The sequence below is a fragment of the Vanellus vanellus genome (assembly GCF_965231255.1).
Source record: "Vanellus vanellus genome assembly, chromosome: Z".
Classification (NCBI taxonomy): Eukaryota; Metazoa; Chordata; class Aves; order Charadriiformes; family Charadriidae; genus Vanellus; species Vanellus vanellus.
The window spans coordinates 35289690-35302253 of NC_138908.1; the positions used below are offsets into that span (position 1 = coordinate 35289690).

At 39.7% G+C, this 12564-nt stretch overlaps 1 protein-coding gene across 1 annotated transcript in view; it reads left to right on the top strand.

Annotated features, from left to right (window-relative positions):
• PIGG (phosphatidylinositol glycan anchor biosynthesis class G (EMM blood group)) overlaps positions 1 to 10011 on the top strand; it is a gene marked incomplete at its 5' end in the record, with an annotated part of 89956 nt that extends 79945 nt beyond the window's left edge. The window contains one exon of the mRNA XM_082497552.1: positions 8646 to 10011. Coding sequence (XP_082353678.1) covers positions 8646 to 8871 — 226 coding nt within the window. The 3' untranslated portion in view covers positions 8872 to 10011. The remainder of the gene's footprint in view (positions 1 to 8645) is intronic.
• Positions 10012 to 12564: the final 2553 nt, after the last annotated feature.

Below are 12564 nucleotides of genomic sequence, written 5' to 3' on the forward strand. Positions count from 1 at the left end.
CATTCCCCTCCTTCTCTGTCCCTCTTTCTCTGCTCTCTTTGCATACCATTGTCTTTGTCTTCCTTTTCTGTCCTCCCCCTTTCACTCCCCTGCTTTCTCCTTTTCTCTCTTTCTCATCCTTCTCTTTCTTTCTCCCTTTCCCTCACCTTTTTTGTCAGTGTCCCTTTCTCTCTCTCTCAATGTCTCCATCTCTTTGAGTTTCTCTCTGTTGCTCTCCTCCCCTCCATCCCCTTTTGTCCCTGTCACTCTCTTGCCCCCTTTTCACTCCACACCCTTATCTTGCTCCTCTTTTCCACTTTTCTATCCTTCTCTTTCACACTTTCTCTATAAAGCCCCTTGCCTTTTGTGTCTTTCCTATTATCTTTCCTGCCCCTCCTCTCTCTTCCTTTGTGTGTGTCTGTCCCTCTATGTATGTCTCTCTTTAGGCTTCCTTCCTGTCCCTCCATGTCTCTCCCTTTTTGGCTTTTGTCGTCCCTCTCCCCCCTCTCTCCCCCTTCTTTCTTGCTCTCTGTTTCTCTTTTTTGTCTCTCCCTTTCTTGCTCTCCTTTGCTCTGTTTTCCTCTCCCCTTGCACTCTCTTTCTGATTCTTTCTCTGTCTTCATCTTGCTTAATCTCTCCCTCTTTCTCCTGTTTCCGGTCTTCCTGTGTCTGCTCTCACTCGCCATCTCTTTCATCCTGCTTGTTCCCTGTATCTCACACCCTGTCTCCTCACTCACACTCCCTTTTTCATACTTTTACTTATTTTCTCCTTCTCACTTCTGCTGCTTCTTCTCTCTGCTGTGCCTTCCTCCTCCTGCACTCTCAGCTGTCTCTGCTCTTCTCTCTCTCCCCTTTTTGCTCTCAATCTCTCTCTTTTCTTGCTATCACCCTCATTCTTTCTGTGTCCTTTTCTCTCCTTCCCTCTCTCTGTGCAACTGGTGATGTACACATTTTCCTCAGAGCTATCTTTTTAGGTTCCTTGGCCACTGAACATACTCAAACTGCAAAGTAACATCTGCAGTCTTCTAAAAGTTGTGTCCTGTCTATTTAATTACATTTTCTGTGTCATAGCCAAGATTAACATTACAGTATCACAAAAGCTGTGGCATGAAGAATCCTGTGCTGATTTTTCTGCATTCTCCTCAGCAAGAGTCCAGTGAGGAAGAGGGTCTGAAGATACCAGGATATCTTCCTCAAAAATCAAATTGGTCTTGCACTTAATTTCTCGCCAAGGTGAAACCATTTTTGTTTACTGTTCTTTTTGTGCTTCATGGTATTAGCATTGTCTCATCCTTTGCAGAGATCCTAGGGTATGGATTTACAGATCCTGCTGTAATCCATTTTGCTTGCAAGAGAAAGCATGTAGGGCTCTGGAATCTTTATGCTAATGTTGACTATTGTTGGTTTTAATTATTCAACTTCATGCAAATTATTTGTAAGTCAAACACTCCTATAAACTTGCAAAAGTAAAAAGTATGTATGATACTTGGCCTCAGTAGGAATATCCTTGCATAATCCCAGAAGTCATCTCATTGCACCACAAGGAATAATGAGTCTCTGAAGATTAATCCGTTGCACATTACACCAGAAAAAGCTGTGAAGAAAGTTAGGGGAAATATTCTGATACACTTCATGAAGTATACACAGTGCACTGAAGGAATTCTCTCCCCTTTCTCTTCAGTACTTTGGAAATTCTTTGCTCCTAATTCTGAAACAGAAATCTTCAGATTGAAGCATAGTACCAACTTTATTTCTTCTGTATGGTTAGTAAGGCTGCATGATGATGCTGGGTTCTCTGCTCAAGCAGGAACACAGCCATTCAGAGGGGCATTTCTGGAAAAGGAGGATCATATTTGTAGACTTTTGCTTTCATAGTTCTTTATTGTAGAAATGTTTCTAGATATAACCTGTACTTTTTTCTGTTAATGGCCTTGCATTACTGTTATTACTTGCAGATTTTTTTTCTTTTTCACAATTAGTTTTCTGGCATTCTCTGTTCTGTAGCCAACATATCTGACTTCTTGGTTCTGGTAGCTGTGGATAGGACTGTACATGGAATACTGTCCTTATGCATTTATCCAGGATTTTCCTATCTTCTTTTCTCACACCTTTTCTTGAAGTGCACAAGTTCTCAAATGTGTGTGTTATTGGGGTATCGGGAGTAATTTGAGGAGAGAGCTGTTAAGTCACAAGTTTAAAAATAGCTACTGTAATGGAAAAATACAAGAAAGAACTGACTCTTCCCTCCGTGCAGAAGAGGAAGTATTGCTTCACAGAACCATAGAACAGCTCAGGTTGGAAGGAACCTCAAAAGATTCCCTGGTACAAACTTTGATGGGAAAGGGATCCTCGATGAGATCATCTGGCATCCTGTCCAGTTGCATCTTGCAAACCTCTAGTGATGGGGAGATTGTTCCAGTGATTGATTGTTCCGTGTAAAAAATGTCTGTCTTATACTGAGATGACACCTCTCCCAGTGCAACTTGTACCTACTGCCTCTTGTCTTGTCCATGTGGTACCTGGTGAAGAGAGCATCTCTGTCCTCTTTGTAGCCACCCTTTAAGTACTGGAATACTGTGATGAGGTCTCTCTGAGCCTTCTCTTCTCCAGGGAGAAGAGACCTAACTCCTACAGTCCTACCTTGTAGGGCAGGATCTCCAGCGCTTTGATCATCTCCAGCCCTCCTTTGGACCTTTTCCAGTCTGTCCACGTCTTCCTTGAATTGTAGGGACCACAATTGAACACAGTATTCCAGGTGTGGCCTGACAAGCACTGAGTGGGATAATCGCATCTCTATCTTTCCTAGTAATGCCCCTGTGGATGCAGCCCAGGACCTGATTTACCTTTGTTGCTGCAACAGCGCTCTGCTCATTCATGTTCAGCTTATTGTCCACCAGCACCCCTAGGTCCCTTTCAGCAAGACTGTTCCCCAGCCACACAGATCCTAGCCTGTACTGGGCCCTTCAGTTATTCTGTCTGAGGTGCAGGACTTTGCACTTGTCTTTGTTAAACTTCAGTTCTTGCTAGCCCACTCTTCCAGCCTGTCCAGGTCTCTCTGTAAGATGGCTTTCCCTTCTGACGTGTCTGCCTCACCACCCAGTTGCCATGTCATCAGCAAATTTGGTGAGGGTGCTTTCAATACGATCATTGAGATCATTTATGAAGATGTGGAACAGCGTTGGGTCCTGGGCGACCCTACTTGTGACAGGCTACCAGCCTGAGTAAAAGCCTTGACTACTACCCTCTGAGTGTAGCCTTGTTGGCCAGTTTCCTACCCATGCTTAAATAATTTCCTACCTATTGCTTAAATAATTTGTGCCTCACCTCTCTAGAAATGCCTTGTGACACGGTTCATGTGTCCTGTTAGACTGGTATATTCTAAACTGGTAAATTTGAATTTAATTAAATAACATGGTAACGGTCTATTTTAAGTCTCTTCATCGCCTACCTGTCCAGAACAATCATTGGAAGCAATTTTTCTTTACACCTTTAGCTATGATGATGAAGAAGAGCTGTTTGTTTACAAAGGTGGGCAGGAAAGCCTGTAGATGGACTTTAACAGAAACTCAAGCTATAAATTTCCTTCTTATTCCCTGCATGTATGATGCTGCTGTAAAATGCTTCAGGCTTTTTTCTACTGGAAGTCATCAGAAGTGCAAAGTGGATTTTGGAAGAATACTTGTAGAAAATTGACTGATACTGGGCCTTGAAATAATTATGATTTGTGTTTTGTTAGGAATTTTAATGATTTGGTTATATCTTGTTGCTTTAAAGTCTGTGCCAGTGTAAACAGGAATAGACTGATTTCACTTTTTTCCTGGAGCTGAACGGAGTAACGTGTTAAGGATTAACCTGAACAGAGCCTTATGGGAAAGCTTGAGGCAGTGATAACAGGTAGGAACAATCACTGCATATATACCAGTATGGCCTGCCACAGAAGTAGTGAGGAAAAGCATATCAGGCAGACCACCTAGGATTTCATGCAAATCCTGTCTTTGAGAAACAGCTGGAACTCATCAATAACCATCATAGCTTACATGGAGAAAGCCAGTTTCTTAAGTCAAAGGTACCTACTGAAAAGTGGTAGCTTCTTTGTGGTGAAAGAATCTGGAGATTACATGGCCATGTTGCCTAGAGTGCAGTTATCTGTCTCTGCCTGCAGTCCTGAAATAAACACAGATATTTGAGCTTTTGAAGTGTTTTTCTTTTTCTATAGGGCAAGGTGAGGACTGATGAAGTGAAACTAAAAAGCAGAGAGTTTACAGTCCTTTGTAAGTTGATTGCCACAGGATCAGTATTTGGGAAAATGAGCACATGCAAGAGATGAATTGGATCTACTGGACATCTTTGCAGTTAGGTTGCCAAGATTTTTAGAAGCCTTTACTAAAGGTACAGTTGATTTCTTGCCCTAGCTGTTAAATGATGATAGTAGCCATTCAGAGTGGCTGTTTAGACTTTCTGGCTCAATGCCAGCATAATTGGATTCCTATTTGCAATCTAATATATATCTTTCTTAGGTATCCAATTTAGGGCATTCCTCTGGAGCTATTTTCAGAGGCCAAGCCTGACTGAAAGAAAGCAATATGAAACTTAATTGATATATGCCCTGTGGTTTAGAAAGAGCTCTGTTCTAAGCAGGTTAGCTTGTAGTGGATGCCAATGAGAGGAGTTACTCTGCTGGGTGACTGAGACTACTTCTCTTTCTGACAGGAAGCTCCCAGCAGAACTGATTATGCCAGAAGTGAAAACAGGCAAAAATGTTGATATGATCCTAGTTTTCCTGCTCTTGATACTGAAATGAAGAGAACTGAAGTTTCGTGTCTTAATGGTCTTTTATAGCTAAGTCTTTAAGAGAACCTCCACGCATACTACAGTCCACGCATACTACAGTCCACGCATACTACAGTCCACGCATACTACAGTCCACGCATACTACAGTCCACGCATACTACAGTCCACTGTAACTTACTGCCATGGACATTTCACCTTGCTCAGGTAGTTGTAGCTTCTCTGCCTTTTTTACTGGGAAAGAGGATGCACAGGAAAATCAATGGTCATCCCCAAGCTCCTTAATTTCCATGGCTGTAGAATATACTTGACAACCGTTTCAGTTTGCTGGAAGCTCCCCCTATTGAAATCTGTCCATTAATAGTGTTTGGTGGCCAACATTATGACTCTGTAGAGTTAATGTTGTTCTGATTGATAGTCTATACTAGAGTTGATCATGCAAATTTCGAACAGGCTTTTGGTTTCCTTGAGTCTGCTAAAAACATGAAGTGTTTTTCCATGACAATGCAGGATTGTGTGCTATAATCTAAAATAGCACTGCAAGAATTATACTAGGTGAGAGTAGAGCACATAGGAGAGACGTAGCAAATTTATTCTTGCTGCTAAACTAATTGATATTTGCTTAGATCAGCGTAATTTCTTACAGTTTGCAGATACTCTAAGATGTTACAGACAGACACTTGGATTGCTACAGGGTTTGTTTCTGACTGCAACCCTTTATTAATATACACAGGACAGATTAATGAAGTGACAACTGTGTTTCAGAGAGTACTAAATGGGGAGATCTTGCAAACTGAAACTGCAGAACGCCTAGAAAGAAAAGTGTCACTGATACAGTAAAAAATGTCAATACAGTAAAAATTGCCTTCAAATACGCAAGTTCAGTATCCCAAATAAGAGGTAACCTAGGCAGTGATATTCAGCTAGAATAGAGGAGCTGGAAGGGCAGAAATGCTGGAGGATTTCATACTGAAACCCTCCAGACATGACTCTCCTCTCCAAATCCCAGAAAAATGACAATCCTGGGGTATTCTTCGCTCATATGCTTGCATATTTCTAAAATGTTTATTTAGTTTGGTGGGTTAGAACAAGGATTGGAACAATGTAAAGTTGCATATTTTAAAATTCCTTGTGGAAGCATTTGTTGGGCTGTCTGTGGAGGTTTTTTGCTTGATATTTAAACTACAAAACTTGTGCCACCATCTGCCAAGTATTCTATGTAACTGGGAGACATGCTTTCACAAGAAAACAGTTGGTTTTCTTTCATGTTTTTTGGCATGATAATTTTTTCATTTTACAAACCTTCTATTACCCATTTTAATAGCACCTTAGAAACGAATTGAGATGTGAAAGATTTTTTGACAGAACATTAGCAATTAGGATTTAGGAGATCCAAAGAAGCAGAAAACCTATTAACAGCCCAATTTCTTAGCCGTATTTTTCTACATACTAAATATTCAATTAAAAGAGAGGATTTTTGTTGAAAGCTAATATGTGCTGTAGACTATATTTCATGTTTGCAGTCTAAATGTGGTGTGTTCAGTGATGTGAATCTGTAGTGTTCTTTGCTTTAAAAGTCTGTAAAGGCATTGTTTTTTCTGGATCTAGTAATCTTCAGCGTCCATCTCACATGAAGTGTGGATATGCTTTGTCATCTTTAACACATTTGGGTTTCTCATTAAAGTCCTCAGAAGCTAACTTGCTATATGAGTTCAGTATTAGAGGCCGGGTACTTATTATTTTTAGTACTGCATTATGCAGAGGCCTTAATATTTGGCTGGTTCTGTCAGAAGGTAGTGTGTACAGTTTACATCTCTATGCTCTTCTCCTTTAAATAAGAAAAAGCATTAACTGCTGCAGAGAGAGGTTAGTATGGAGTAGTTACAGGTTGATGCTTTAGATGTTACCTGTAATCTTTTACAGGAATTATCTTTCAGACAGTTTATTTGTAATTAAAAAATAGTAATTTTTTAAATTTTAGGAGCTTTCTCACAATAGGGTACTAAATGTGTTATTAGGTGAGCACAAACTAGGGAAAAAGATATAAACTGAAATTTAAATTTAAATGCAGGGCTCTTGAAAGACCTGGATGCATATGGTCCTGAAAACTCTCACTTCTGTCTTTTAGGATTTCCCTTGAAAATCCCATCATTGAGCTTAATAAGTAAGCCACAACCACTGATAGCCTTTATCTAGCTGGTCTATCAAGTCCATTTTTATACTTTAGAAAATGGTTTAAAAATTGCCTGTTTGCCTATGTGACTCAAACACCGTTTCCACTGTTTGTTCAGTTGTATCACCTAACTACTACAAATAGTGTTTTTACTCATATCAGCATGAAAACAGCTAAGATTGAGTGAACTGCAGGTTTTTTTAATCCTTGTCAACAAAAACAGTTATTAAACATAAAGCTGGTTATTTACACAAGTTCACTGAAGACTAAGATAGTCATGCAGAAGCAGGGACCAGCCTAGTTCACTAACAAGTCACAGTTTCCTTGGTTAAACAGCAAGGGAAATAGTTTTCTGTGAACTGAGTGTACGTTTTGCAGTCATTCACACCTGTTGTTCTTAGCTGATTTTTCAACTCTCTTTTCATAACTTGCTCTTCTTTCCACTGAAACCCTTCAGAATTTTGCTCTTGACTTCACTTGAAAACAGGACCGTATCCTATTTTTTTTTTTGATTAAAGAATAATAAGTTAAATGGTTTATGTAAAATACTGCTTTTTCTAGCTTACTTAGTCATAAGTGACTAATTTACATCTCACAGAAGTGCTAGTCATCTTAATTTTTTATTACTTTGAACAAGATCAGAATTAAAAACTGGGAGGAGCAGAACAGATTCTCAAATCAGGATTTCAGTGTAAATCATTTCTGCTTTTTGCTGATGTGTTCTTTTGGGAACTGATGATGTAAAATATTTTGATCGGGAGAGAAAATTTCACTGCTTATTATTCCAGTGAAATAGCTTTATTCCTTCCTTTCAGCTGAACAGGTAAGCATCTGAATTTGGTGTGTATTAGTCTTTGCAGATGTGGCTTGGGGAAAGTGGACCCAGCATCATTGCTTTGAGTTGGGACCTCAGAGGAGGGAGAACAATCAAAGTGCAGAAAACCCTTTCACTTCCATTTTCATCTGACTACTGTCACCCACCAGAATACCTCAGTGTGGCAGGGTTGGACCACGTAGGTTACATATGGCACAGACATGTCTTGCAATACAGTGGGCCCAGCTGAGCTAAGCTGCCATGACAGGAATGCAATGTATTGCTCACGTAAGCCTAAGAATATGGTATTCTCTGGAGAATGTTATGTTAGCTAGCTTTGCAAAGTTTTTATGTTGCTTTGCACAATTTTTATGTTGCTTTGTACAATGCTACTGGCTATGGGCAGCAGTGTGTCAAAGTTTTATTCCCTTTACAAGGGGAGCAGACTCCATCTGATTGTTGTACAGGTTAGGCAGCTTTGTGAAGAGAACTGAAGTCTTTCTTCTCTGCCTTTTACCATCCAGATTCTGTAGAAAGGCACTGGAAGGCCAACAAGAGATGAAGCTGTCTTGAAACTGCTTGATGGAGACTTTAACAATTAGAACAAAGTATATTAAAGCACAGAACCTTCTAAGTGTGAGGTGAACTACTGGGTGCCTTTGTCGCGGTGACAGTTGCTATGCTTACAGTTAACATACTTACATGTTATAGGATATATAGAGGTGATAAGGACAAGCTTTATTAGTTACATTGTTGCATCAATAATCAGTTTTCTAACACAAAGTGAAGATCTGTGAGTATTCTTTGTGTTGTGAAATAATGCTGAAGAGTGGAGGAAGTCGGATGCCTTTACTAAGTTTGCCTGAGAATGGACTCTGTTTTTGTTTCCAGGAATTCAGCGGCAGTGGGTCACGGCTGTTTCTGTTACGCTCTAATACGTTCAATTCCAGTTGCCATCTACATTGTTTTAGTAACAGGTCTGCGTTACCACCTGTTCATATGGAGCGTCTTCTCACCAAAACTACTTTATGAGGGAGTCCATGTGTTCATCACAGCCACTATCTGCCTGTTCTTCACGGCCATGGATCAAAACCACTCTCACAAAGTGCAACATTGAAATTAAACGTGTGGTATGCGGTTCTGTCTTGCAATGTCCATTTTGTCACTGGAATGGAAGAAGGAAAATAATGGCTTTAAATTGTTGTGCAGAATTTAAAGAGTAACCTTGTTTATTTTAGTCAAGATTAGGATTTGTAGGGCCCGTCCTGTTTTAAAACTGAGTTTGCTTTAAAAATGGATGAAATAAAATGTTTTTTCACGGATAACTTTTGTTCTATAGCTGTCATTATAGCACTCTCCAGATAACAGAATAGCAGTATTACATGATTTGAATTTAAAAATGTACAACTTCTTAATATAAATGCAGACCAGTGCTTCATGGGCACTGAAAAAATCTTTTGCACATAATTTTTTTTTACCATCTTAGACTACAGAATCTTTAAAATATGCAGGATTTCTTGGTGCTGTTCACAAGATCTAAAATTCATTAGCCTTGGGGGTGGTTTTTGTTTGTTTTGTTTCTAATGTGTGCGTTGAAATTATTATTAAATTATTGATTTGTTTTACAAATATCCCAGGTAAGAGATTTTGTTTGTTTGTTTTGCATAGGCAGCATTTCTATTTAAAGGCAGTATGTTCTTTGTAAGATGAGAGCAATCATTATCTGTAATGGATTTCGATCTACACTTCAGGCACTGGATAAGAAACGCCAATGGGCTAACAAAAAAATGAATCTTCTATGGAGTCCATTCACTGCTAAAATGTTGTGCTTCTTTTTATTAAAATATAAATGTTAAATCAGATTGGTGGCTGCTGTGCTGAACAGTTGATCGTGTTTTCCACACTAGGGTAGAGTTATGAGCCACGAGCAAGAAAATAGTTTAATGGGCTAAGTCACCAGCAGAATAAAAGCTGTGTTTTTATCACCTTCCCCCTAGTGACCTGTCTAGCCACCTCACTTGAATGTGCTATAATTAATTCCTAACAATGTTGTTTTCCTTGCTTCTGTGATGAAGATAAACATTGATGACTATTCTGAGTACTAGATTTCTTTATATGCTTTCTTTCCCTCATATTTTTTTCCATGTTAGCAGCCAATAGGATTTAATCGAGATGGATTAGAGGGGTGGGTAGCAGAAGAGAACCATACCAGGAACTTTAACTTTTGTTATAAATCTGAAAATGAAAAGCTTTTAAGCCCCAGGTAGCTGACAGCACATTTATTAGGATCACTGATAGACTTTTTATCTCCTGTTTCAAATAGAGCAAATCTCAAAAAGTAGGCCTTTAGATTTTGTACATAAATAATAGGCCGTCTTGATAACTAATAGTGAAATTTTTTTCAACTGTCAAACAACATTTTCAGTACCCTGGCCACATATTGCAGTTCACCTGGAGAAGAGACTACTGGATCTTAATATCATTCTCTGTGACCTGTTGGAAGTTTGAAAATTAAATACTTTTAATAAATTGGTTTTCACTACAAATTATAGAATATTTGAAAGAATTTGTATTTGTGAATGTTGTACACATTTACCATTTTCATTGTTCTCAGTATTTTTCTGGTTACCTGTTGCCTAGCAACTATATGGGTATTATCCACATCTTCTCTGTTTGCTTACTTGGTTAATTCCTAAGCAATCCTCCCTAACGTTCATAAATAGTAGATTTGACTCAGAGAGAAAGGGTGCTAATAAAGAGATGGAAGGAGTGAGTGGAGGGTAAGTTGCTTCTTGGGTACAGAATCCTAAAACAATGTGGGGTGACATTCACAAGATTTTTTTTTTTTTATTCCTTCCTTCTGATATTTTTTGCTTTTAGTGTCTCTCTTGGACATTTTATCAAATAGTTGGATCTAAAATATTGTGTGTGTATTAAGGTTGCAATTCTTCATATTATGTAGTTAAATAATCATAGTGTCCCTTTTTCCTCTGAAGTTGAACGATTGCCAGATTGAATCCAGGAGAAAATAAATGGCTTGGAAAAACTCTGTTATTTAAGTCTTCAAGGTCAGGAAGGGAAGGAAGAAGGACTGCATCTCTGTCTCAACACGAGTTTGGGCAATACCTCCAGAAAACACGGCACTTTCAATGTCAGAATTGCCATTTTTATTCTTTTCCACCCTTTCTTTTTGGGTCTAGGCAAATGAAATACTATTTTAAATAAACTTAATCAGCTTTTGGGTTGTGACAATTCACAGCTGAGGCAATGAAGAAATGAGTTGGTTCTTGCCACAGGCAAACAGAGTTGAACTGGGGAATTATGTAAAAATCATTTTACTTTAAATAAACACAAAGTTTTGGCAATTGATGTGAATGTACAGAGAAAGCAAATGCCTGAATACAAAATCTCATCTCACTAGTTAGCTGCTCCTCCTCCCTCCTTATCCCAACTCCCCTTGTCACATTCAGTATGTCCCAAACCCTCAGACAAGGAGACAAGTAATGTGAGAAGCTGGAATGGCACATGGGATGGTTTCTGCTGTTCTGAGCATACCCTTTTCTTCTGTCCAGTTCCTCCGTGTTCCCTGCTCTGGCCATGATGCAGCTTCCTCAGGAGTACCCTGTGCACAGGCACAGACTCCTTAAATATGTTCTGAGCAGGCATGTTGTGTACTTCTCTTTTTGGATAAAATTTTGACATACGGTAAATTTTTCCACTCAACATCTTTGGTGCTGGTCAGAGCCAGGTTCAGCCAATTACAATGGTCTATAGTTTCCTCTACTAGATTTCACTAGATCACCATCAGTCAGCGCGGCTGACTGCCACTCAAAGCTTGTAACATATATGCAGTATGGTCCTAAAGATTCAGTGTGACGAAGCTTGAGCTAAGAAGGGATTCTTGTAAATGAATTCAGGTTTAAGAAGAAAAAAAATATCTATTCATATTTCAGATACTATGTATCTGTATTTCTGCTCTGTAGAAGAGGGAAAAAAAAAAAAAAAAACACACACAAAAAAAAAAAACCACAAACCACAAGTTTTTCTTGGATCTATGTAAGCCAGCAGAACATCAACACCATGCGCCCCAGCCTTTGCAGCAGATGATGAATGTGTGCTAAGTCGGTGCTCCTGTGTGGTGCTGTCTGTAAGTGTCAGGGCAATTTTTGGAATTCCTTATGTAAACCATTTGCAAATTAAAGATTTATCTGCACAACTGCACAGTCACAGAAGGGGCCACAGATGCAAGTTGCCATAAAAGGCCTCCTCTGAAAAAACAAGACTTCCATGAGTGCTTCAGCAGCACAGGGAGGGGAAGGAAACTATGGTTCCACTGATCAGTGGGGCAGGAGAGGGAGGTGGCTGATCTCATTGTAGGCTGTCCATTCTAACTGAACAGTTGTAATTGTGGGATGTTCATGAGGCTGGTATTGAACCATCTTCCAGAAATGTAAGGAGGGTCTGGGGAACGGCTGGCCATCAGCCTCTCAGTCCCCAGGCAGATGATGGAGAGGGAGACTATTTCGCAAGAACTGGATGGAGGGGAAATGACCAAGAGGGACTTACTGGGGTAACTTGTGCCTGGCCCACTGGTGGCTGATTGTCTTTTCTGAAGCGAAGACAGACTGTGGAGAAGGAAAGAGCACTGGATGTTGGACAACTTGACTTTAGCAAGGCCTTAAGCGTGGCACGTTTGGTGCCCAAGTGGTGAGCTATGGATCACTGGGCTCTGAGGGTTGACTTAGTGATCTGAGGTCTCACGGTTGGCTGGTGAGAAGTGATGTCCCTGGTGGGCAGTGCTAGGGCAAGA